This window comes from Propithecus coquereli, unplaced genomic scaffold (assembly GCF_000956105.1).
Source record: "Propithecus coquereli isolate 6110/MARCELLA unplaced genomic scaffold, Pcoq_1.0 Scaffold120, whole genome shotgun sequence".
Lineage (NCBI taxonomy): Eukaryota > Metazoa > Chordata > Mammalia > Primates > Indriidae > Propithecus > Propithecus coquereli.
Window position 1 is genome coordinate 6,593,693 of NW_012136081.1, and position 24,801 is coordinate 6,618,493.

Consider the following 24,801-nt stretch of genomic DNA (forward strand, 5'->3'; position numbering starts at 1 on the left):
GCTGTACCCCTGGGTTTACCAGTAGAAACGGTAAAACCTGACGAGCCAGAGCTGGGATTTGCCCGGGGCACCCGTGCTGGGCCCTCAGCACGCAGCCGAGCCCATGTGGCCAGCCTGGGGCGGGGGCTGCATCCTGGCCTCAGCCTCCAAGCCAGGTCCCGACTTCTCGCCCGTCCCCGCAGGTGTTCCGGAGCGGAGAGGGCATGGGCATCCGCCTGGACAATGCCTCTGCCTTCCAAGGAGCTGTCATCTCCCCCCACTATGACTCCCTGCTGGTCAAAGTTATCGCCCACGGCAAAGACCACCCCACAGCCGCCACCAAGATGAGCAGAGCCCTTGCCGAGTTCCGCGTCCGAGGCGTGAAGGTGAGAGGCTGCGGCGCCCACCTACCTTTGCCCCCGGCCCTCAGAGGGTCCCATGGTCATTCGCGTCCCTGCTGAGGGGCTGGCACGTGGCCCTGCCTCAGTCGGCCCCTGCCTTCGGCTCGGTCGAGCAGCGGCTCCCGCAGTCGTAGCCACACGTCGCCTCTCCCGGCTGCTTCAGCACCGCGGGCGCCAGGGCTGCCCCGCGCTCGCTCACTCCTCGGCCTCCCTGGAGTTGGCCTGGTCCCCGGAGCTCTTCCTCAGACACTTTGGTGCACTGGCCTGAGCCTCCCATCAGGAGTCTTGTTCTGGGGAGACCCGCACTGTTTCCCGTCCCCCTTGGGGTCAGAATCATCTGGAGTGTGTGTTTGATGCTACCAGGCCCCTTCTGGAAATCCTGATTCTACAGGTTTGGGTCAAGGCCCCAGAGCCTGTGTTTTGAACAAGTTCCCCAGGTCATTCTTAATTTCCAGAAAATGGGGCCACCCTGAGCAAGAGCCCACGCCCTGCGTGGATGAGGGCACTTTGCGTGTAGTCAGACCCTCCGCCAGCCCCTGCCGCCTCCTCACCCGGGCCTGGTGTGTGCACTGTGTTGGGTGCTTCAGGGACAGCCAGCGGGGGTCGGGTGGGCGAGCAGGGGGCGGGGGCAGTGGCTCCACCCTCGGTGGGTCTGCAGCTCAGCGTGCCTTCGCCTGGCTGTGGTGGCTGCCCTGCCTGCGAGGGGCCCGCACACCAACCGCCTCTTTGCTGGGCTCTGCCACTAGCATGCGGAGCTAGAGAGGGATTCACAGCCAGGGAATACCGCCTTGTTCTTTGGAGCCAGCACCTGCCCACGCGCTCCGTGGGTGCCACCCTCAGCATGGCAGGGCAAGAAGAGCCGGAGGACAGGGCCTGGCCCTCGGCCACTGTGGGAGCTCTTCCCTCAGCCTGTTGGGGTCCCGCGGGATGGGCTGTGCTGGGCGCCGGCTGAAGTCCTCTCCACCTTGGCCTTGTCGTCCTCCCTGCAGCTTCTTCCAGCCCTTGCCTGTGTGGAGGCTTGGCTGGGTGGGGTTGGGGCACGTGGACAGTGCTGTCCCCTCAGGACCCCATGGTCATTCATCTGTGTACACGGCTCTGTGGGCGGTCCCGGCAGTTGCCCCAGTGCAGAGGCCTTTCGAAAGAGGCTTCTGGGCCCACCTTGAGAGGGAGCAGTGAGTTTCCCGGATGCTGGGGGTCTGCACTCTTCTGTGGGGAGCCAGGGGGTCCCTGCCCTGCACACGGGGCAGCCGTGTATCACGTGCTCGACCCGCACTTGCCACGGGCCTTGGTTCTCCTGGCAGAGGTGTCCTGTGGCTGCTTCAGTGTTAGGAGGGGCTGTCTGGCCAGTGCACACTGTGACCGCAAGGGGATGACCTGGGCTGTCCCCACCCCTTGCCTGCCCCCGGCCTGGTGGTCTTGGCTGGGCCCTGTGGTTGTGTCCCGGGTCCTACCTGTAAGGCAAGCTAGTCCCTTGGGCCACAGGACCTTGCACCTGTCCAGCACCCTGGAGGGCCCAGGAACATCCTTCACCTTAGCTCCTCCCCCCACAAGGTGGAGAAAGGGAAACACTGGCCCACGATCACAGGGGCCAGCAGCAGGACAGGTGTTTTGGGTGTATGGGGGGTGCCATGTCCTCCCCAAGCATAGAGACCAGGCTGGTGACTTCTGCCATGCCCTGAGCCTCCTGCCAATACCGCGTGCTGTGGTCCTGGCGCTCCTGTCCTGCACGCCCACCCGCTCTGCCCTCTCCACACCCTCAGACGGCTCTCACCCCCGGCCTTCTCTGTCGAGGACCTCGTTCCCGTTTCCTTAAACCAGGCTCTCGTGCCACACCCAGCGTGTGCTGTGGGGCTGGGACAGCAGGTGCACGCATGTGGGCTCGTCCTGCACACACGCACCTTAGAGCGCCGCCCTCGGAAAACCCCAGCGTGTCCGTGCAGCGCGTTCGCTGCGGCCTGCGCGGGCCCTGGGACGCCAGTGCCCACCTTGTGTTTTCACGTAGCAGCTGCGTGCGTCTGACCCTCAGGAGGGCTGAGGGCCATCTGTGCCTGTGGGCACTTGTGTATCAGTGTGATGCTGCCCAGCCAGTGTCTAGGGCAGATGGTTCCGGAGGCCACGGGGGCCATGCCTGGCCAAGGTCCTGGCAGAGGAGGCAGAGCAGGGTCCCCTGGCCTTGGACGGTCTGGTGTCTAGATAGGGGATTAGAGCAGGGGAGTGGCCACATGCACCCCTACCCAGCTGTCTCCCTGCAGGAGATCCAAGGCCATCTTTCCAGGAAAGCCCAGGGCACAGTGACAAGGCGAGTCAGTGGAGCAGCTGCAGCCAGAGTCTCACTGGTGCCTGCAGTACTGGCAGGAACGTTCCAGAGGGTCACAGGCTGACAGCAGGGCAGTGGGATTCCCAGCCCTTTCCAGTCCCTTTCGGATGGCATTTTACAAATCTAGAAGATGCCCTGGGAGATGGCAGACGAGACTGTCACCAGTGGGAGCCATGGAGACTTTTTAGTGAGTTGTGCTCAGAAGAATATTGCAAAATCAGGTCCCTTTGTCTGCCCAGAAGGGCTGTACCATCTCCCACCTCCTCCCGTCGCTAAGTCCAGTCCTGCTGGCACCCTGCGGACTGTCACATGCCACGTCTGCTGGGGAAGATGCTCATGTCGAGTGCCACATGCCCGGCTTTACAGGTGTAGGGTACCATTTCCTGTCCACACCTGCCAGGAAGGGGTGCGCTCTGCAGGTCTGAGTGCAGAAGCCTGCAGAGCTCAGGCAACCTGCCCGGCCCCAGCTCCTTCAGGGCTGGGCCTGGGCTCACCCAGGTCATAAGACACCAGCCCCAGCCCCTGCCACTGCCCTGTGCTGCCCCCGTGGGCAGATGAGGCAGGGTTGGGAGAGGACCTGCAGCCCTGACGCCTGTCCTGGCCTGTGTGCCTCTGCCACCCATGTCCCATCCTCTCCCCAGGGGATCTAGCCGGATGAGACCAGAGACTAGCACTGAGGTGTCCCCAACAATTTTATTATAAATAAAAACAAGACTCCCACTTGGTGGCTGCAGCGCCTGCCTTGGTGGCTGTGAGCACCTGTCAGAGGGACCTGTCCCCTTACGCTAGTCTGGAGGCCAGAACCGAGGAGAGGGCTCCCTGTCCCGCCAAGTACACAGAGGAGCCTGAGGTACCGAGAATAAAAACCGAGGAGGGACCCCTGGACCAGGCAGTGCCCCGGACCCTCCGCCCTGTGCTTATGCCTCAGAGCACACGGGTGCTGCCCCCTCACACCACACTCTCCTCCAGCCGCTCCGAGCTGCCCCCCACGCCGCGGCATCCTGCCCCGAGCAGCCCCCCGTGCACCGAATGGCTCCGCCGGGCCCAGGCCCCTCCCAGGCGCCTGGCGTAACCGTAGCACCCAGCGTCCCCCAGGTCCAGGGAACAGCTGCGCTGGGGGCGGGGTGGGGGGCTCCGAGGCGGGTGGGTCTTGGGTGTGGGGCTGGGGCCACCGTTGGTCTGGGACTGGACGTGGCTGAGCTTGAGGGGGAGGCGGCCATTCCCAGCCCCCCGGCCCCGAACCAGCAAGGCCACAGTGAAGACCAGTAAGGCAGCCACCAGCACACCTCCCACGGCCACAGTCAGGGTCCCGCCCAGCACGTGGGCCTGCAGGGCATGGCACAGGGGTGTGGCTGGCAGCGTGGAGAAGTGGGCACAGCCCAGCAGCCTGGTGGCCGTGAGGTCTGAGGGCCCAGCAGCAGGTGACAGGGCCAGCAGGCAGAGGTCGTAGTCAGCGCCAGGGACCAGGTGCTTCAACAGGAAGTGGTGGCTGGAGGCTGGGACAATCCTGCAGGCAGAGGCAGGTGGTCAGAGCCCCGGGCTGGGGTCCAGCCCCACCCCCGCAGCCAGGACCTCGCAGCCCATGCTCCCAGCTCTGAATGTCCCCTCCCGCGGGACCACACAGGCCTGGTGTGTTCACTCAAGAAGGCAGAGACACAGGCACATGCCTGTGGGACAGGAGACAGTGCCAGGGGACAGATGGGTGTGCACACTGACACGCAGGCCCAAGGCAAGCCGAAGAGGATGCTGGGGGCGGGAGGGTGGGGGGGATGCAGGGAATGGCACCAGCAGAGGCAGAAATAACGTGTGCGCGCGCGACCATGTGCTGCAGCACAGACCCCAGCCACCATGCGCCGCCCAGGGAGCCGGCACAGCTCGGCCTCAGACTCAGACCCCTCCCGGGCAGCCTGCTGCCACCCGACCCCCCAGGCAGCCGTGCCAGGCCAGGCCACTGCTCCTCCAAGACAGCAGCAGTGAGAGGGGGTGGGTAAGAGCATGCTAAGGGAGGAGGAGCCGGAGGCAAAGCGCAGAGGGGGTGGGGGGGTGGCCGAGGGCAGAGCCGCCGGGGTGAGGGGTGAGCGAAGCCTGCGTGCTCACCGGTAGATGAGGGTCTCATCCTCGCTGCTGTTGTACTGGATCTGGAACATCCACACAGGGTCAGCTGGCCGCCCCGGCCCCCAGCTCACCAGTCCTGAGGTGGCGGTCACCTCTGTCACCTGCACTGCTGGCTCAGACTCCAGAGTCCCCTCGCCCTCAGCAGCAGTGCGAGCCGACGCAGCAATGTCTGAGGGCCCGGGGTGGCCCCCCTCAGCACTGGTGTTCCCGCCGTGGGGCAAGGCCAGCACCCGTAGCTCTACTCGGGCTGTGGCCTCTCCAGCAGGGTTGGTGGCAATGCAGGTATAGCCCCCTGCATCCCCGGCACCTGTCACCCCAATCTCCAGGGTCCCGTTGGGGAAAGCCCGGGCTCGGGAGGAGTTGCCAACCAGCCGGTCGTCAGGGCCAACCCAGTGCATGGTGGGCGCGGGGTCACCAAGGGCCCGGCACCGCAGTGTGGCCCGCTGGCCCTCCAGCACCCAGAGGCGCTGCGTGTGGCGGGCAATGAGGGGCGGCTCGCAGGAGAACTCGCCCTCGGGCACTGCCCAGAAGTAGCGGCCCGCCAGGCCGGGCGGGGAGGCGCAGGTCTCCAGGTCGTCGGGCCGGGCCAGCCGCCGCAGCCACAGCAGCTCGCAGTTGCAGTGCAGGGGGTTCCCGCTGAAGCTCAGCACCAGGGGGGCGGGCGAAGCCTCCGCGTCACGCCCCCGGGAGAAGAGTGGGTCGGGTGCCAGCGTGGCCAGGCGGTTGGAGGTGAGGTCCAGGCGGGAGAGCTGACTGAGCTGGGCGAAGGCGCCCGGGGGCAGCGCGTCGATGAGGTTGTGGTCCAGGTTGAGGGTGTGCAGGGCAGGCATGGCGCCGATGCCCGCCCAGGGCACCTGGCGGAGGTTGTTGTAGGACAGGTCCAGGTCCTCCAGGCTGTCCAGGAAGTCATCAAAGGCCCCTGGCGCGATGCGGCCCAGCTGGTTGCCACTGAGGATGAGGTGCTGCAGGTTGACAGGCCCACGCAGGCTGCCGGTGCCCAGCTCCACCAGCCTGTTGCCATCCAAGTGCAGGGAGCGCAGGCTCTCCAGGTCCCCAAAGGCGCGGGCCCCAATGCGGGTGATGGCATTGCGAGACAGCGTCAGGTCCACCAGCCCCGTCATGTTGCGGAAGTCAGGTGGCCCCAGGGCCTGGATGAAGTTGTCAGCCAGCCGCAGCTCCACCGTGCGCCGGTCCACGTTCGGTGGCACAAACAGCAGGCCTCGGTGGGCACAGAGGGTGCTGAGTGATTCGGACAGGTTCTGGCAGACGCAGGGCAGGGGACATGCAGCCGCTCCACTGGCCAGCAACAGCAGCAGGAGCGGTGGGGCCATGGTGAGCGCCCTGTAGGGAAGGGCCACAGCCCAGGCACAGGTGGGGCTGGTGCAGGTGCCCACTCGTGCCCAGGGCACTGTCCCAGAAGCCAGCTTCCAAGAGCCTGGCCTGGGGAGGGTCTGGGTCAGAGGTCCAAGGGGTCCTCCAGGGATTGGGGAAGACTGGGGCCTTTAGGGCCAGGCCCCCCAGAGTAAAGGTCACATTTCCCAAGCAGTTAGGGGCAGTCCAGGCGCTGGGGACAAGGTGAGGCATGAGGCAGGAAGCGGAGGTGGGCCGAGAGCAGGGAGGGTCCCGGAACTTCCTTTCCCTGGCATCCCCTGAAATCGCCATCCCCCTCCCCCCTCAGCGCCATCCCCTCCCCCGCCGGGGAAGGTGCCCCCCACCCCCTTACATGGCCCGTGGCCCCTCCCGAGCCAGTCCCGAGCTGCACGTCCCCCCCGCAGCCCCCTCACCTGGTGTCTTTCGCTCAGGGGGTGCGGGCCGGCCTCCCCGCGGGCCCGGCCGGCCCCCGCCGACTCCAGGCCGCTCTCCCGCGGGGGCGAGGCCCGGGGATGACCGGCTGCCTGCCGCCCTCCCTCCGGCCCATGGCGCTTGGGCCCGCGGCCCGGCTCGATCGGTTCCCGGCACCTTTCCCCGGCGCGGTTCACGGTGGTGGCGGCGGCGACAGGCGGGCGGGTGCGCGCCTCGGCGCGCGCGCCGCTGACACGCACGTGGAGGGCGGACGGGGAGGGGCACGCGGAGATCCACCCGGGCCCGGGCGGCCTCCGGAGGTCACGGGGACACGCGACCACTGCAGCGCCCACGGGTGGCGCCCAGTCACGCCCGAGGCCCGGGCCGGCGCGGGCCCGCCGCGCTGCCCCCCGGCGCTGCCGCAGCGCACTCACCCCGGCACAGGCGCGCGCGCCCCCGGCCGCCCTGGCGCCCCGGCATCCTGCACCGCACGGGCGCCCGCCGCCGCGGCGCGAACCTCACTCTGCAGACAGCCAGACAAAGCGCCTGCTCGCGGGCCCCTTCACCATCTCCCGGAGACTGGAGTCTTTGTCACATGTCGCTGGGCACCCTCCCCAACACACCCACACATGCTCGCACACCCACACGTCCCTGCACCCACCGGCAGGGCCGGGCGCAAACCCGCACTGTTACTGGGACCCTCGCGTTCACAGACACACGCTGAAGGTCATAACCGTTCTGCATCACCGAGTCACGTGGAGGGTCCCTAACAGGCACGGGGCTGGGCGGGCCGGGGCCGCGCCCCGGGCAGGGCTCGCCTCTGGGCAGGCGCCCCGCCCCCGCCCCCGCCGCCCCGCCCTGTCCCAGTCCCTCCCTCCCTCCCCGGCTTCCCCGCCCGCGGGCCGGGCGCTTGGAGCCAGCGGGCCTGCGCCTCGGTGTGTGTGGCGCGGAAGCCCCGTGTCCTCGCGCTCCTGCAGCCGCTCCCTCCTCCTCTGCCCCCGCGGGGCCAGCTCCCTGGGACAGCGGCCCAGGACGAGCTCCCCGAGAAAGGGCTCCTGGTGTGAGGTGGGGTGATGCCCGCTTCCCGCCTCAGAGAGCTGGGGCTTGGGTGGTCTCGCCACCGCTAGTGGTCTGCCCAGTTGGGAAACAGAAGTCACCACCTCCCCTGTATCTCCTCATCCTCAGGCTACCTAAACCCCAGCCTTCCTGGTTCTCCTCCTTCCAGACCCGATCCCCGGGGGCCAGGTGGCCGGAACCCAGGGGAACCAGAGACTGGAATTCTAATCCTGCCTGGCAAGTTACTTAACCGCTGCGACGCTTTGCTCGTGTAGGCCAGGGTACTAACTGCGGGTGCTCGTGCACTTCGTAGGGGGAGAGGCTTAACTCCGGCAGCTGGAAGCCTTTCTTACTCTAGCCACTCCCTGGGCCTCAGCGGTTGCGTTTGTGCAATGAAAGGGGGTGGATCCTGGTCCGGGTCAGCGCTGATGTGCGATGGCATCGGATATTTCTTTGTTCCTCTTCTCCCCATCAAAAATGTTTCCGTGCACTCTAAACATAGATGTTTATCCTTGCGTCTGTCGTGTGCCGCCTTGTGCTGGGACTTGGGGTATGTCAGGAGCCAGATGGGCCTGGTTCCTGCCCCCATGGAGCTTCCAGTACAGAGGGGATGAAGGATGCCCCATAGTTACAGAGGCGGGATCTACAAAAGGCAAGTGCAGGCTGGGACAGGGAGGCCTCTGGGGATCCTTCTTGCCCTTGTGTGGCTCTAGGCTCTTTAGATGGTTTAACTAGTTGTCTCTCTTCTCAAATGCCATGCCTTGGCCCTGTTGAAATGTCCTCATCTCTTTAGGAGGGACGGGCTAGGCTCAGAAGCAGACCTGCCACAGCAGACAGGCACAAGGCATTCTTGACGGGGCCCCACTCTGCAGTGACCGCCTGTAGGATGCTGGTGCGGGAGGCACCTTTCCTGTACAGGCGATAGGAACCCTAAGGGGACGGGTACGCTCTCGAAGAGGTCCACGTTGCACCTTGGGTCCCTAACGAAGGGGCTGGCAGAACTTGTAACACATGGAGATGTTTCTCTGAAGCAGAAGCCAGGATGAAGCGACACAGCCTCGCACGCCATGCTTGCCCGGAGTCCCAGCCATGCGGCCTCACAGTCATGGGGCATCTTTTGCAGTGCTGGCTCCCAGGTCCCTGTGTAGCCTCTAGGTTATACTCGCCCAGCCCCAGCCTCATGGTGTCACCCAGCCATTTAATTAGCCACTTAATTAGCCATTAATTAATTTAATTACCATTTAATTGAGGGGCCCTGTGCACAAAGGCCACAGATGCAAGTGCCTCAGACAGCACCCTGTCCCCAGAGCGCTCCCAGGCAAGTGAGGAACACAGACGAGCACTGGATGATGGGCCTGGGGGGTGGTTCCAGCAGCTGATTCCACAGGGACGTACTAGAAAGAGGAGGGGACAAAGGCCTTCGAGTTCAGACATCCAGGAAGCATTTCCCAGGAGGGTGAGAGCACATGGCGAATCTGGCGTGGCCAGATGCGGCTATGATGAGGAAGGCCAGTGGAAGGTGTGGCCTGGAGATGGAGGAGAGGCCATAGGGTCTAGAAGTGGCCATAGTAGGACTGTCCAGCTTGACCAGTGACACGGGAGGAGTGGGTGCAGGTTGTGGTAACTGAGTAGCTGGTGAGGCACCCGCCTAGGCCGAGGGGGGCTGGGGCAGCAGGTGGGAAGCTAGTTTGGGACTTGCTGAGCTTCTGTGAGGGACGTACAAGCAGAGATGCCAGGAGGCCATTCTACCTTTGGGTTTTGGCTCTGGGAACGGAAGCTGTCACTGGGGCTGCAGGCCCAGGATGAGGCCACCCAGGGTGGCGTAGGAGCATGCCCGCTGGACTTAGCTAGGAGGCGGCCACCGAGAGTGTCAGAGCATGGGCTTGTGGGGGGTAAGGGCCTCTTTCAAGAAGTGTGGCTGGGACGGTGAGAGGGTGGCTGCTCTAGGCCGTGCTGCTGCGGGAAAGGCTTAGTCGTGTTCTGGGCTATAGGGAAGGGAGGAGGTATGTTTCCAGATCCCTGGGGAGGTAGGAGGGGGTGGCATTCAGCACGCACTTTGGGGTGGGCAGGGGTGGAGGGAGTGGGCTCAGCCCCTGACAGCTTAGGGGACTCTGCCTGATGAGGGGAGGATTGAGGGTTGAAGGTTGAAGGATGGGGAAACGCCCCTTCGCACAGGGTGGCAACTTCAGCCTCTTCCTTCTCCCTTTCCTGTCCGTGCCGCATGGTGACCCCCCACCTGCCTCTGTCCTGCAGACCAACATCCCCTTCCTGCAGAATGTGCTCAACAACCAGCAGTTCCTGGCAGGCACCGTGGACACCCAGTTCATAGACGAGAACCCAGAGCTGTTCCAGCTGCGGCCCGCACAGAACCGGGCCCAGAAGCTGCTACACTACCTCGGTCTGGCCCGAGACTGCCCTTCTCTGCCCTCCCAGACGCCTCGCCCCTGCCCCTGCCCCCAGCCCTTTCTGATGCCCCCTCCCAGTCCACCCACCCTCCTTGCTCCTGATCCGAGAGACTCCTTTTTCCATCCATGTGGCCCCGGGAGGGCCTGGCTTTGGAGAGGGCAGGGCCCAGTTGGAGGACTGGGTGGCCTGGAGGCAGGCCCCACCCCCGAGCCCACCTGCCCTGACCCACTGCCCACTCTCTCCCTAGGACACGTCATGGTGAATGGTCCAACCACCCCGATCCCCATCAAGGCCAGCCCCAGCCCCATGGACCCCATTGTCCCTGCAGTGCCCATCGGTAGGTGAGATCCATTCTGCCAACTCATGGGAGAGACAGGAGGTTGCCACCTGCAGGATGGCTGCCAATGCCCCTGTCTGCCCTAGGCCCGCCCCCGGCCGGTTTCAGAGACATTCTGCTGCGGGAGGGGCCCGAAGGCTTTGCTCGAGCTGTGCGGAACCACCAGGGCCTGCTGCTGATGGACACGACCTTCAGGGATGCCCACCAGTCCCTGCTGGCCACCCGTGTGCGCACCCATGACCTCAAGAAGATTGCGCCCTACGTCACCCACAACTTCAGCAAGCTCTTCAGCATGGAGAACTGGGGAGGTAGGTTGGAGAAGGGCTGGAATGTTGGCTAGCGCCTGGCAGGAAGTGTGTACCCACTGCGTGGCCAGCCCCCAAAGGCCCAGACCCCTGGGGACAAGCTAAAGATGTTAACATTGAGAAAACCAAAGCGTGAGAACCGAAGAAAGCACAGTGTTTATTGGGCCAGTGAACACGGACCGGTGCCCACTCTGGGCTCACGTGAGGCTGCAGCGCTGAGACCAGGCGCTGGGTGGGAGGCTCAGGGTCAGGGAGGCGCCAGCCTGTTAGCTCACTGGAGCACAGAACTGGAGGGAGGAAGATGGAGCTGTAAAGGGGGCACAGAGAGGACACAAATGAGCCTGGTCCACCCGGGAGAGCAGCAAAGGGAAAAACCTGTGGGGTCAGAGCTGGGAACACAGGCACCCTGAAGGTGAACAGGCCTGGAGCTGGAGCTGGAAGCTCAGGCCTGGTGGGGTCCCCAAGACGTGTGGAGCTGACCTGGGCCTCTCGGTCCCTGTGCAGGAGCCACGTTTGATGTTGCCATGCGCTTCCTGTATGAGTGCCCCTGGCGGCGGCTGCAGGAGCTCCGGGAGCTCATCCCCAACATCCCATTCCAGATGCTGCTGCGGGGGGCCAATGCCGTGGGCTACACCAATTACCCCGACAATGTGGTCTTCAAGTGAGCCTGGGCTGGGGTGGGCAGACGCTGCAAGGTGTGGCCCAGCAGGTTACCAGGCCACGTCGCGATGGCCTGCACTCGCCACAGCGGGCTCGAAACCAAGTCTTTCTGTGGTGACACTCAGTAGGGGCTGCTGTCTGGAAACATCAGGAAGTGATTTGTAGCTGCAGAAGCAGAAGGTTCTAGATCACCCTGTTTCACCCATAGGGCAGTGGAGGCCCTGAGGGGGCAGATGACTTGTGCTAGGCCACTCAGTATAGAGCTGGGATTAGAACCCAGGCCTCAGGACTCCTCACTCAGTGTCCTCTCCCACAGTGCGACCCCTTTACAGAGCGAATCCCCCAGCCCGTCCTCCAGGCCTGGGCAGCCGCTAACCATGCTGCCCGTGACGAGCGTAGGACCCCGCTCTGCCCAGTGCAGGCTGCCCTGGAAAAGGCCTTGTCCACACTACCGTGTCCAGCCTCAGCCCGCCTGTGGACGCCAGACCCCAGATCTCGTTCCCCAGGGGCAGCGGGCCGGGCCAGGCAAGCACGTGCAGGGCGCAGTGTGGGACTCGGCCCTGGGCTCTCCCACCCCCTCAGGTTCTGTGAGGTGGCCAAAGAGAATGGCATGGACGTCTTCCGGATCTTTGACTCTCTCAACTACTTGCCCAACATGCTGCTGGGCATGGAGGCAGCAGGCAGCGCGGGAGGCGTGGTGGAGGCCGCCATCTCGTACACGGGGGACGTGGCAGACCCCAGCCGCACCAAGTACTCGCTGCAGTACTACATGGGCTTGGCCGAAGAGCTGGTGCGAGCCGGCACCCACATCCTGTGCATCAAGGTGCTGGAGCCACTTGTCCGTCTCTGCCCCGCCACAGGCACACACCGCGGCCGCTCTTTACCATCTCCTCTCTGCCCGTCCCCCAGGACATGGCAGGGCTGCTGAAGCCGGCGGCCTGCACCATGCTGGTCAGCTCCCTCCGGGACCGCTTCCCTGACCTCCCGCTGCACATCCACACCCACGACACGTCAGGGGCAGGCGTGGCAGCCATGCTGGCCTGTGCCCAGGCTGGGGCCGATGTGGTGGATGTGGCAGCTGACTCCATGTCTGGGATGACCTCACAGCCCAGCATGGGGGCGCTGGTGGCCTGTACCCGAGGGACTCCCCTGGATACAGGTAGGAAGAGCAACAGCCCCCAACCATGCCCCTCTCAAGGCCGCAGCCGCCACTGCTGTCAGCAGACAGGCTTACCCAGAATCCAGACACCCTACTGTGGCCTTGCCGCCTCCTGTCACCTGAGCCTGAGAGGGGGCTGCGCTAGCCTGGGTCTGGGAGGTGTGCTGCGCGCTCCTGAGCCTTCCCCGCCTCTGGCCTCCCCGCAGAGGTGCCCCTGGAGCGAGTGTTTGACTACAGCGAGTACTGGGAGGGGGCTCGGGGACTGTACGCTGCCTTTGACTGCACGGCCACCATGAAGTCTGGCAACTCGGATGTGTATGAGAATGAGATCCCAGGGGGCCAGTACACCAACCTGCACTTCCAGGCCCACAGCATGGGGCTTGGCTCCAAGTTCAAGGAGGTCAAGAAGGCCTACGTGGAGGCCAACCAGATGCTGGGCGACCTCATCAAGGTGAGCCAGGCCTGTCTCCTACCTGACGCGCAGGCCTGCGTGCTCCTGCCTTGGGGCCTCCGTTAGGTGCCTGGCAACCTAACCTGCAGGGGGTCCTTCTCCTTAGGTGACACCCTCCTCCAAGATTGTGGGGGACCTGGCCCAGTTTATGGTGCAGAACGGGTTGAGCCGGGCAGAGGCTGAAGCTCAGGCAGAAGAGCTGTCCTTCCCCCGCTCGGTGGTGGAGTTCCTGCAGGGCTACATTGGCGTCCCCCACGGGGGGTTCCCTGAGCCCCTTCGCTCCAAGGTAGGAAAGGCCCAGCATGATAGGAAGGTGGGGGTTGGGTACAGGAATCAGGCCTAACCCTCTGCTTTGTTCCCCAGGTGCTGAAGGACCTGCCCAGGGTGGAGGGACGGCCCGGAGCCTCCCTCCCGCCCCTTGACCTGCAGGCACTGGAGAAGGAGCTGGTAGATCGGCACGGGGAGGAGGTGACGCCAGAGGATGTGCTCTCAGCAGCCATGTACCCTGACGTCTTTGCCCACTTCAAGGACTTCACCGCCACCTTTGGCCCCCTGGATAGTCTCAATACCCGCCTCTTCCTGCAGGGACCCAAAATTGCAGAGGAGTTTGAGGTCAGTGGCTGTGGCATTGCCCACACTCCATGCCTCACCCCTGCTCCAGAGCGCTAGACTTTGGCTTGGCTGTCCCCCAGCCCAGCAAGCTTTGGAAGCAGAAAGGACCCTTGAGACCAAGAGTTACCTTCACAAGTGAAGAGCCAAGACCCAGGGTGGGGGACTGCCCTGTAGCCAGGGGGCTACTCTCCCCAGACCTGTCCCCCAGCTCTGAGCCTCCAAGCCCTTCTTCCAGGTGGAGCTGGAACGGGGCAAGACGCTGCACATCAAAGCCCTGGCTGTGAGCGACCTGAACCGGGCCGGCCAGAGGCAGGTCTTCTTCGAGCTCAACGGGCAGCTGCGGTCCATCCTGGTCAAGGACACCCAAGCCATGAAGGTGCGGCGCCCCCGGGCCAGCCGGGTGGTGGGGAGGGGCTGGCCCCGCTGTGCCTCACGCCTGCTCTGTCCCGTCTGTAGGAGATGCACTTCCACCCCAAGGCCCTGAAGGATGTGAAGGGCCAGATTGGGGCACCCATGCCTGGGAAGGTGATAGACATCAAGGTGGCAGCAGGAGGCAAAGTGGCCAAGGGCCAGCCCCTGTGTGTGCTCAGTGCCATGAAGATGGAGACTGTGGTGACCTCACCCATGGAGGGCACTGTCCGCAAGGTCCACGTGACCAAGGACATGACACTAGAAGGTGACGACCTCATCCTGGAGATTGAGTGATTTTGCCCCAGACCGGAAGCCTGGTCATCCCCACCCTAAGCCTTCAACAAAGCTGTGCTACCAGGGCAGGCCCAGACCAGCCAGTGCCTGTGGGCAGGAGGGCCTGGCCCTGGAGGTCCTGTCCTTAGCTGGACAGGAGAGAAGCAGCCACCTGCAGTGGCCTATTCCCTTCAGCCATCTGTCCTTTCCCTTCGGGTGGACAGTTGCTCACATATTCATCTCTTGCCAAATAGGAGTCTCCTGCTCACTGGAGACTACAGGTGGTCCTAGGACCTGGGGGGAGGTTTAGGGGTTCTACCTCCTGGAGGGGGGAGAGCAGAGATCTAAGTCCCAGGTCCTGGAAAATCTGCTTAATAAAACTGGCTTTCCCTTGCCTTCCATGCTGGGTCCCGTGCAGCTCACCTCACCCCAGCGCTGCCCCAGCCCATACCACTCAAGCCCCACGTGGGTAGGGGGCAGGTTATATCTATCCTCCTCCTTAGAGGGCAGCAAAGATGACAGGGCCCTGTTTTAAGCCACTATTGGGTGCCTACTGTACATACACCCCAAACAGGACTAGCTAGCTCTGAGCTTGCTTGGGGGATTGGGGCTGTTCTAAGTACGTGACACCTGTTAACTCAGGGGATCACGGACACAGAAACCAGGTCACAGGAAGGTTAAGTAATTGTCCAGGACTCCACAGCTATTAAGAGGCAGAGACGGATGAAACCCAGGCTGTAGGCAGACGCCCTCCCCAGCCACACTGCTCAGCTTTCTAAAACCCGGGGCCAACCTGTCACCTCCAGTTAGTTCAGGACTAAATGCAAACAGAACCTTCTGGGCAGTGGGTGAAACTCTCGGGAGTGGTGACTTGGCCGAAGTTACTCTGAGCACTCTGGCTGCGAGGGTGCTGGTGGGAGGTTTGAGGGCGCACCGGATCTAGGGTCCCAGGTTCTCACCCTCCCCACAACTGGGGAGAATCCTGAGCCTCAGCTCCCTCTCCTGCGGGGAGGGACAGTAACCCCACCTATACCACTACCCTCCTCCCCACAGGCAAGGTGAGGTGTGGCTGGCGAGAGGAGAAAGGCAGAGAAGGTGGTCCCTTAGCAGGGGGCTGGTGGAGGAAAAGCCAGACTGAGGAAGGGGAGGGACAGAACCCAGGCCCCTAGACCCAGGAGGACACACATCCCTGGCACCCAGCGAGCCTACCTGCCCAGTGCTCTCGGGCTGCCAGTACCTAGCCTCTGGGGTGGTCACGTCGCAGCGGGCCCAGGCCTCGTCCTCTCTGGACCCTAAGGTCCCAAATGTACCCTCTGCCCCCAACAGGCTGGGGGAGAGGAAAGCTCTCCAGGGAGGCAGGTGTGCGACGCTGCCCTTTCGATCCATGTGAATGTGGTTTAGTCACAGCCAACCTGGGGGCATCGTTGTGGAGAAGGAACCACCAGCCTCAAGAAAGGGGACTTGGGGCAACCTCCTCCTCGAGTCTGGAATGGGACCTAAAAGGATAAAACTGTTTCAAGAATCAATTTTTTTTTTAAGCCCGGGGTAGGGGAATGAGAACCATTCTAAAAATGAGACTAGTAGGTTCTAAGCAAGAATCCCGAGCTGCCTATGGCTGGGCAAAGGGCCCCCCTCAGGGCCGCCAGCGCTGCTCTGAGCTCAGCCAGGGGCCGAGGTCTGAGGGGGAGAAGCAGAAGAGCCTCTATTCCTGGGTCGCTCGGGGTAGGTTCCTCTCCCGTTTTGGACCTATTTCCTCTTGTGTAAAATGAGCCTGGTGGACTGTGCAGGTCCTGCTGGAGGCCTCAGGCAGGACACAGGCCGGAGGTGCCACCACTGGGGTCAGGGCCAGGGCTCCCACTCCCTGGCCCTGTAGACAAGGCACAGGCCCCAGGATGAACTGGGCTCACGCCTGGTACCTGCAGTCTCAGACCCACCCATGCTAGGACTTGGAGCCCGGCTCAGGGAGGAGGAAGCCACAAGCCCATGACAGCCAGAGACCCATGTTCAAGGTAGCCGGGACAGGTGGTGGGCACAATCCCAAGAACTGCCTGGAGTCCTCACACAAGACCCCAAATATAGACTGACTCCCAAAGATCCAAGACCATGTTACCCAAGTTAAATCTCTTTAATATCCCAATACAAAGTCTGATGCAAAAAGACAATGAGAAAACCCTGGGAAGTTGTTGGGGGAGGGGTTTTATAAATAAAAAACCCCCAGCAGCTTTTCAGAGGCAGAGGGGGGCAGAGGAGCTAAGAGAAGCAGCAGTCCAAAGTGAGGAAGGGCATGTGTGGCTCCTGGGACCTGCCCCTTGTCCCCTCACTCCAAGCTGTTCCTCAATCCCCTTTAAGAGGGGCTGCACCCTTTGGATATCTGCTCCTTTCTCTGGTCCCTGGGATTCAACTAGCTCTGGCTTCAATCCCCTACAAAAATTCCTGAGATCTCGGGGACCCCAGCCAGCCCCTCCCCTGCAGTACCCCTTGATGGGGAGGGGCTGAGGGGCCTGTGAGAGTTCATAGGAGTGTACACAGGAGCGTAGGTCAGGAGCACAGGGGAGCCTTTGAGTCTCCTGTCCGCTCCAAAAGCACACAAAGGGGAAGGCTGCCATAGAGCTTGGGGTCCGTGAGGGGCTGGAGCAGAAGCAGGAAGAGTCCCACGCCCAGGGCATAGCCTGCCAGCAGGGGCCGCCTCTGCGGGTGCTCCAGGGCCGCACAGACGGCAGGGAAGCCCATGTAATTGCAGAAGGAGTGGCAGAGAACCGGCCCGATCAGGTGTCCTGGGGAGGGGAGACAGAGCAGCTCATGGAGCAGCCCTACCACCTCCTCAGGCCCTTCCAGGGCAAGTAACCCTCATCCCCTGAAACAGGAGATCAGCACCCCACCCTGCCACACCCGTCCACCCACATACCATGGTCTCTGCTGCTTCCCACCTCTCAGACCTCACCAGGCTGAGGGCCCTGGCTCGGCCTGTATCAAGGACTGTGGTGGAGGAACTTGTCACGCCTAGAACAAACAGTATTCCCATTCTCCCACCCACTCCTGTGGGCCCCTGAGCCCCCGGGGACCCGTGAGAGACTGAGGACCAACCTGTGCGGATGAAGAGGAAAGCAGTGTAGGCACCGAAGACAGCTGTGTAGGAGAACTGGAACGCTGGAGACGGGAGGCTGCGAGTGACCACACCTGCACGCCCTTCCTGCCCCAGCACTGCACACCCATCAGCCAGAGACCATCCCTTCCCGCTGGGGCAGTGGCTGCCTGCCCACCACCTACAGCTGTCCTCTGCACCCCAACTCCCATGGTCAGTGGCCCCTCCAGTACCACAGCCCTCTGCTCCCAATTCTTTCTCCAGAGTGCCCGTCAGACACCCACACACACCCTTGCCCAAGACTGCCCCAGGCAAGTTCTCCTGGACTCACCTGCAGACAAGAAGATGCTCCCTACACTGCTCTGGCGGAAACGCAGCTGCTCAATAATGTGGTGAAAATGGGCTGGGAGGAAAGGGAGAACCACATCACATGCCTCCCGGCCTTCCCTCTAGGCCCACTCCTCGCCCCCAGCCCCATTCTTAGCTCTCACGCTGAGAACACGTTAGCAGGACCAAGTTGGCCAGACTCACCCACTCCAAAGAAGAGTGGGCAGGTGAACACAGCAGGGCCCAGGCCCGTGCACGGTGCTAACATAGGCAACATGCAGGCCCGGAACACCAGCTCCTCTGTCAGGGGTGCGATCACTTGGTTCCGCAGCCAACGCATGTCTGTGAGGCAGCGGGCCCAGGAGCGGGGGGCTGGAAAAGGGATTCAGGACAAGCAGTGAGTGACTAGCTATGGAACAATGAGACACAGCTCCCTAAGGACCCCTCTCCCACAAGCTTACCCTGGGCAAACTCAGGCATCAATATTCTTGAGAACGGGGTTGGTGGGAGGACAGTCGAACTTTGTTCATTAGACCCAACATAAAGCACTTTTTTTTTTAAGAGACTGGGGTCTCGCTATGCTGCCCAGGCCAGTCTCGAATTTCTGGCCTTAAGTGATCCTCCCAAGTTGCTGGAATTAATGATGTGAGCCACTGCACTTGGCTACAAAACAATGTCTTAAGACAACTGAAAGGATGGCATTAGAAGCCGAGGCACGGTATCCTGGTAGTAAAGAGACATCAAAATCTAACCAAGACCAGCTCTGGTTTGGGGAGGCAGGGGGCATTGCTTTCTGGTCCACAACAAGTACTGCTAGGGGTCTCCAGGGGTCACCTTGGACATCAAGAACCAACTCTTAGAGGCCACCTGGCTCTATGTCCCCATTTGACTGATGAGGAAACATACCCAGAGATGACAGCTCGTGTCTCACGTCCAGATTACACGATGAGCCCACTGATTCCCTTTCCCCATTGTCCCAGACTGTGCCTACTTTTCCCCTCAGCTTGAAGGACTCACCCAGGACAACCTTCAGCCCATCTGCCAGGTCACAGGGACAATCCATAGAAAGCTGCATCAGTGGGCCCAGGAAAAGGATCTGGGGTCAGAAAAACAGGAGAGATCAAAGAAAAGATTTCCATCATAGTCCATTGCCCTTGCCAGACCTTTGACCTTGGCCAGCCTTGCAAGACTTCAAGCTTCCTTTCTCGGCGAGGATTTCCAACCCAAGAATACTCGAGGGCCCCGGAACTGTATCACACTGTCTCCCATCAGTGGAAAACCAGACACATCAAGATAAGAAAAAAAAGCCACACAAAGCGCATGATGCTAACAACAAAAACCAGAGGAGGACAAAGCGGGAGCACTCACCATGGTCAGCAGCAGGGGCAGCAGTGCTGCCGGGAAAATGCCCTCCAGCCTGAAGCCCATCAGGGTGAACAGGGATGTGCCTGGCTGAGCCACAGGAAAGGAGGCATCAGTCTTGCTCCCTCCCCCAAGACCCCGAGCTCTCTCCAGTTGCCCTTTGCCCCGCCTCCTCCGCACCTGGATGCCCGTGAGTTCCCTCCAGAGCAGCACGCACAGGGGCGAGAGGCTGGACACCACCAGGACACTGGTGAAGCGCCGCTTGATGACGGCGGGGTGGTCCCTACGGAGGGGCAGTAAGTTCAGGGGGCCCGCAGCAGCCTGTCAGAGAGGCCCCGCCCCCGGCTGGCCCGAGCTCCGCCCCAGCCCCGCCTCTCGGGGGCGCGGGATCCGGCGCGCGCGCAGCCCCCGCACCTGGGCAGCTCGCTCTTCCAGACGTAGAGGCTGCCCACGTAGGAGCAGGCGAGGCTGAGGCAGGAGAACACGGACACCCAGCAGCACAGGCCGGGGCCCGGGCCGCCCAGCGCCGCCGACTCGGGCTGCCGCTCCGGCCGCGACACCGACAGCAGGCGCAGCCCGTCCCCGCCCAGCGCCGCCATCGCGCCCGCTCCCGCGGCGCGCAGCAGTGACGTAGAACCTGCGGAAGCGCGGGTGACGTCGGGCGGCGCGCGGCCCCGCCCCGCCCCCGACACGCAGGCGCACGCGACAGCGCGGAGCAGTTTTATTGAAGGACGCGCTACAGTGGCCGCCCGCAGCCTCGGGGCGGCGGGGCTCGCGGGAGGGGACCGGCTCAGGGATCAGGGACGGGACTCAGCCACTCGGACAGGTTGGAGACCTCCTGCAGCCACAGCGCGTCCTGCGGGAGCAAAGGGGGCCGGGGTGAGGACCTCGGCAGCGGCCTGGCGCCCGCCCTCCCTGTCCCGCCGGCCCTCGCCGCGTTACCTCCAGGCCGCTCCCGGGACCGGCGCCCGGCGCTGGGGCCCTGCCGTGGGTCGCGCCGGCCTCCCCTCCGCTAGGGGTGAGGGAGGCCGCGGTGGGCTGCGGGCGGCGCGGGGCGGCCTGCGATGGGCTCGGGGCCCTGGCAGGGCGGAGAGCTTGCGTCTTCTCGCCCTGGCGGAGGCGGCCCCTCGTGAGCCTCTTGTTTTCCGCTGGCCCGCTGGTCTCTAGGAGAAAACAAGCCCGCTTCATCTTAGTCCCACGGTACCAGAAAGACCCTTGGGGGAAGGGGGCAGCCTGGGAGAAAGGGCACCGAGGGGCTCCTCCGTCCGCACCCCCGTCATCAGGTCCTGTCCGGATCAAAACCCTGCAGCTCTAGGGCCTTCGGGAGCAGAGAGGCTGCAGAATGGCTTCAGGGCCTCCCTGACCCCCACAGCCTAGCTTGGGAAGGGGCATCTGGGATCGCACCGAGCCCTCACTTGGGGGCTCACGCCACTCCTTCACGTTCCGCACGCACTGTCTGGAGTCTGCCCAAGCGCCTTCCTCCCGCCTGTGATCCCCACCCCGGACCCCTGCCCAAGTCAGCCTCACCTCTCTCCCTTTGTTGCTCGCGTTGCTTTGGGCAGTGCCCATGGGCAGCTTTCCTACACTTAAGTGATGTACTTGTGCAAGTTAAGAGAGAGATTCTTCCTGAGCAGGGCCTGCGAATGTAGCTCAGAGAAGCTCACAGGTGCCAGGAGGGGTGCGGACGTGTGTGCAAAGCCCAGGGTTAGAACAGAGAAGGAGGCTGTTAACCTTCTCTGGAGGTGAAGAGAGATTTCCCTGAGGAGATACCCGAGCTGGGTTTTGAGGAATGAAGAGAAACATGCCAGACAAGAGAAAGCAAAGGTGTCTTCCAACTGGCAGATAAAAAAAAAAGAGAGAAAGAAAAGGAATTCTTTGCTGAAAGTTATGCACATAAACTTTATGCAAAGTCATAAAGGCATAAAACAACATCCTACATAAAAGGCAAGGTTGGGGGATCCTGGGAGATGAATCTGAAAGGGTTAATAGGAACCAGAGAAGGCTAAGAAACAAGAGTTTTATCTGTAGGAAGTAGGAGGCCAGTGAAGAATTTTAAGCACTGAAGAGAGATTAGTGTTAATTTTGTATCTTACAAAGATCATTCTGTCAAAGTTGTGGCTTCCATCAGACTTGAGGCAGGAAGACCTCAAGAGCCCAGGAGAGTGAAGGCATCACCAGGAGTCACAGTATCCATCAGGCCCAATTAACAGGCCTTGGTGACCGAGTGGATGTGGGACATGAATGAGAGGCCTCTTGAATGAATCCAACATGTCAGATGGGAAAAACTGGATAGACAGTGGTGCTATTAATCATGACCAAGACTAAAGTAAGAGGAGCCAATTTTGGGGTGTATGTGCAGAGGGACTGTATGGGGAGAGAGGAAGTTGAGGTAACCATGAGACCTCCGCAGAGAGCTGCCTAGTGAGCAGATGAATCTCCCGTCTGGCACTCAGGAGAGGCCCCGCCTGGTCCTAGCAATTTGGGAATCTTGAGCCCAGAGGCAGCGGTCCATAGCTGGGCTGGAAGACAGCTAGGGAGGAGTGCAGGATGAGCAATAGTTACGGAGGACCAGAGGGAGGAACTAGGTGAGTTCTGGTCTTTAACAAATTCTGCACATAGTTCAGAATGAAGATAAATGCACAATTTGGTAATTAAGAGGCCTTCCCTAATGAGAGATTTTGCAGTTTCAGAGGCCACAGGGAAGCAAGTGCCCTGGGTTAGGGAGAGAATGAGAGAGGAAGAAACGGAGACAGGGTGCATGCAGCTTCGGTTGTTTTTGTTTTGTTTTTTAATGGGGTCACCCAGGCTGGAGTGCAGTGGCACTATCATTGCCCACTGTGTCCTCCAACTCCGAGGATCAAGCAGTCCTCTTGCCTCAGGCTCCTGTCTCAGCCTCCCAAGTACGTGGGACTGCAGGCATGCACCACTGCCCCTGGCTCTGCAGCTTGCATTTTTAAGAAGCCTGGCTGAGATAGGATGGAGAGAGATTGAGGATACATGGAGGAAGTTCAAGATCATAGGAGATTTTGTTTTAAAGAAACGGGAAATTGACTTGCTGAGAGAAAACAGGAAGAATAATGCTACCCTAAGCCTTAGAGGGGACCGATGCCCACACTAATAAGGTTCTGCAGTGGGAGGAGTACAAGTTGGGTGAGTTTACTGAGAAAAGAGATGAGTAAGTGTGAAGTGGGAGGCTAAGTCAGGAGCAGAGGCAGGGTAGGTTTTTAAAACAATGGAGTAGCCACTGAGGAGACAGGGCCCGGAAGACTAGGGAAAGGACTGGCAAACCAAAGGCTCTTCAGTGAATGGACCACAGATGGGCGGTGGCATCAACACAGTGTTTTGGTGATTTTCTTCAGTAGAGCTGCCCATGTGGGGCATAAGATGGATGCCAATGAGAACTGCAGGTTTACAGGGCAGAACAGCCCAAGCTGTCTGCCAGGGGTTCCATCAGGATTTTAAGGCTCACGTTGCGCAGTGGAGAAAGCATGGGCTGTGGAGGCAGCAGGCTGAAACCCAGCTCCTCCTGCCACGCAATGTGCGTGTCTCATTTGTGAGGATCAGTGCTGCCCACCCCACAAGGTCACTGTAAGGACTAAATGAGGTAAGGTCTGTGGAAAAGCCCAGCCTCTCCCAGGGTCCACAGAAGGTGCTGAATTAAATGTTAATTTTCTTCTTTATAAGGGAAGGTACTTACTCTTGTCGCTCCTCACTGCATAAAGACTGATTTTTATGTGGTATGGTATACTTTCATTTTTAAAAACATCCAAATCTAAATTTTAAAAAATAGATTCTTTGCTTTATACGAGGCCTCACTGCAAGATTCTTTTCAGTAGCAACAGCTCCACAACTTTTAAAATATGGTTCAATTGACAGAATGATTCAGGAACACATCTTAGGCCCAAGCATAAACAACATGCAGCATGTTGTTTTTATGACCCTGGAAAGAGGGACGTACCAACAAAGCACAAGTGCTTAAGTCACAATCCCCAACTTCCCTCAAGCCCAGATACTATTTTGTCTAAAGGACTCAGGACCTATAGAAGGGCATCCCTGCTAATTTGGCTCTTCCAGAGACAGACCAGGTTTGAATTCTGGCTCTGTCGTTTCCTGGCTTGTGGCCATGGGTAAGCTTATTGACATCCCTGGGCCTCAATTTCCTCCCCTGTCAAATGAGAATAATAATAGTACCTATAACTCAAAGGATTGTTTTGGGAACTAAGAGCATTAATACATTTTAAAAGCTCAGAATAGGGCCTAGTACTCACCAGTGACTGTGAGAGCTGCTGTCACCCTGCTGTTTATGTGTTGCAGGGGCACGTGTGGAGAACGGACTTCAGTATAATGGGCATCATGTCACACACACTGATACTTCCCCATGATACCTATCAAGGTTGAGGTGGTGCCGTACCCAGGAGCAGCCTCCAGAGCACAAAACAGAGTTGTAACCAAAACGGGGAGCTGCAGTGTCAACACTAATGATCAAGAGAAGATGTGAAGGAACCTACCGCATTCATGGCCCAGAAATCTACTTTTCCACCCACACCTGCCCTATCATGTGCAGCTATCTGTAACCGCATGAGCTGTACCAGAAATCTCTAGTCATGTCATACCGTCTTTGGGGAGGGAATTCCTGCTGCAGCCTGGAAGACCCCCAGTGGCGGAGAGCTTCCCAGTGGCAGCAGGAGCCAACCAAATCGCAGAAGGACATTGCTGCAGTATAGAGTGCAGTGGAATAGTTTGAAAGCTGATGTCGTTTTTACTTTTCCAACTTTAGTCCAAGGCTCACCTGAAAAGCTAAAACCTTACCTGCAAGGAGCGCCGGGTTGCTCTTCTCATGTGCATCCTCAGTGCTCTGAGCTGAATCCTTTTTCTCTGGGGTCAGCTGCTAAAAAAAATTAGAAGTTCTAAGTGAGTTTTGCAGGAGCATGAATGAGCCCTAGTGAATCAGGAGTGTGCCTGGTAGCTTCATTGACTTCATGGGGCTGTCCTTCCTCACCTAGAATTCCCTCTTAACTCTGTCCTGGCTCATGAATCCCCCACTCAGCCTCCAGCCTCAAGGCTTCCTTCTTATATGGACCCTTCTGCAGCTCACTCTGGCCACTCTTGGCATATCCTTTGAACTCCACTTTCCTCCCTGCCTTGCTGCTCGGGCTCCGAAGTCTGCCTGGTATGCCCCTGTTCGTCACTCCATGTGCATGTGACCATTTTCTACACCGTAAATCCCTTGAAAGGTATGGCTCATCATGCCGTTGTCTTTTCACAGCTGGCAGAGTGCCTTACATAGGGTATGTGCTCAACAAATGACTATTTAATAAAGTCACAGCTGGGAAGCCACAAGGCACATTCTGTAGTCATCTGCAGCCTGTCAGCCCTGCCACGCTAGTTTCAATCTGGACAGTTACTAAGACTAGAACCCCATCCTTTCAGCCCCTCTTTTGTCTTTTCAAGAATACAAATGTATAAAAATAGATATCCTCTTCATCAAAATTAAAAACTTGTGCTTCAAAGGACACTATGACAAAAGTGAAAAGTCAACCTACAAGAATGGGAGAAAATATTTGCAAATGATATCTGTTAAGGTAATTTTATCCAGAGTAAGGAACTCATAACAATAACAACCCAATTATAGAATGGACAAAGGATTTTTTTTTTATTGTATTTATTTATTTATTTTTGAGACAGAGTCTCACTCTGTTGTCCGGGCTAGAGTGCTGTGGCATCAGCCTAGCTCACAGTAACCTCAAACTCCTGGGCTCAAGCAAT

General features: G+C 60.4%; 4 protein-coding genes across 12 annotated transcripts in view; 1 reads left to right on the forward strand and 3 right to left on the reverse strand.

Moving 5' to 3' along the window:
* PC (pyruvate carboxylase) overlaps positions 1–14,663 on the forward strand; it is a 102,046-nt gene extending 87,383 nt beyond the window's left edge. For 6 of the 7 annotated variants that reach the window (XM_012665619.1, XM_012665617.1, XM_012665620.1 and 3 more), the window contains 12 exons: positions 183–365; positions 9,904–10,048; positions 10,304–10,393; positions 10,480–10,701; positions 11,203–11,359; positions 11,941–12,181; positions 12,268–12,517; positions 12,724–12,968; positions 13,075–13,254; positions 13,332–13,580; positions 13,816–13,956; positions 14,037–14,660. In XM_012665619.1, coding sequence (XP_012521073.1) covers positions 183–365; positions 9,904–10,048; positions 10,304–10,393; positions 10,480–10,701; positions 11,203–11,359; positions 11,941–12,181; positions 12,268–12,517; positions 12,724–12,968; positions 13,075–13,254; positions 13,332–13,580; positions 13,816–13,956; positions 14,037–14,285 — 2,352 coding nt within the window. In that variant the 3' untranslated portion in view covers positions 14,286–14,660. Of the gene's footprint in view, positions 1–182; positions 366–9,903; positions 10,049–10,303; positions 10,394–10,479; positions 10,702–11,202; positions 11,360–11,940; positions 12,182–12,267; positions 12,518–12,723; positions 12,969–13,074; positions 13,255–13,331; positions 13,581–13,815; positions 13,957–14,036 lie in introns of all 7 variants that reach the window. The other variant, XM_012665616.1, reaches the window with a different exon arrangement.
* LRFN4 (leucine rich repeat and fibronectin type III domain containing 4) lies at positions 3,372–6,484 on the reverse strand. The gene is made up of 2 exons (XM_012665624.1): positions 4,795–6,484; positions 3,372–4,204 (listed from the first exon to the last, which is right to left on the reverse strand). The coding sequence occupies exons 1-2, from the start codon at positions 6,141–6,143 to the stop codon at positions 3,646–3,648; spliced, it is 1,908 nt and encodes a 635-aa protein (XP_012521078.1). The 5' UTR covers positions 6,144–6,484; the 3' UTR covers positions 3,372–3,645.
* A 1,702-nt stretch (positions 14,664–16,365) lies between the features above and the next one.
* On the reverse strand, positions 16,366–19,663 carry RCE1 (Ras converting CAAX endopeptidase 1). Of its 3 annotated transcripts, XM_012665317.1 has the most exons (9): positions 19,450–19,654; positions 19,216–19,318; positions 19,042–19,125; positions 18,691–18,769; positions 17,878–18,045; positions 17,678–17,749; positions 17,349–17,411; positions 17,170–17,264; positions 16,981–17,038 (listed from the first exon to the last, which is right to left on the reverse strand). In XM_012665317.1, exons 1-9 carry the CDS (start codon positions 19,632–19,634, stop codon positions 17,030–17,032), a joined length of 858 nt encoding a protein of 285 aa, XP_012520771.1. In that variant the 5' UTR covers positions 19,635–19,654; the 3' UTR covers positions 16,981–17,029. The 3 variants fall into 3 exon arrangements, with proteins under 3 accessions (XP_012520772.1, XP_012520770.1, XP_012520771.1); XM_012665318.1 differs by lacking the exon at positions 17,170–17,264 and having other exon boundaries at positions 16,366–17,038; positions 19,042–19,121; positions 19,450–19,663; XM_012665316.1 differs by lacking the exon at positions 17,170–17,264 and having other exon boundaries at positions 16,366–17,038; positions 19,450–19,663.
* A 114-nt stretch (positions 19,664–19,777) lies between these two features.
* Positions 19,778–24,801, reverse strand: part of LOC105827275 (chromosome unknown open reading frame, human C11orf80) — a 26,682-nt gene continuing 21,658 nt past the window's right edge. Inside the window, exons 6-8 of the mRNA XM_012665339.1 lie at positions 23,845–23,923; positions 19,978–20,198; positions 19,778–19,891 (exon numbers count right to left, since the gene is read on the reverse strand). Of these exons, the coding sequence (XP_012520793.1) occupies positions 19,826–19,891; positions 19,978–20,198; positions 23,845–23,923 (366 nt within the window). The 3' untranslated portion in view covers positions 19,778–19,825. The remainder of the gene's footprint in view (positions 19,892–19,977; positions 20,199–23,844; positions 23,924–24,801) is intronic.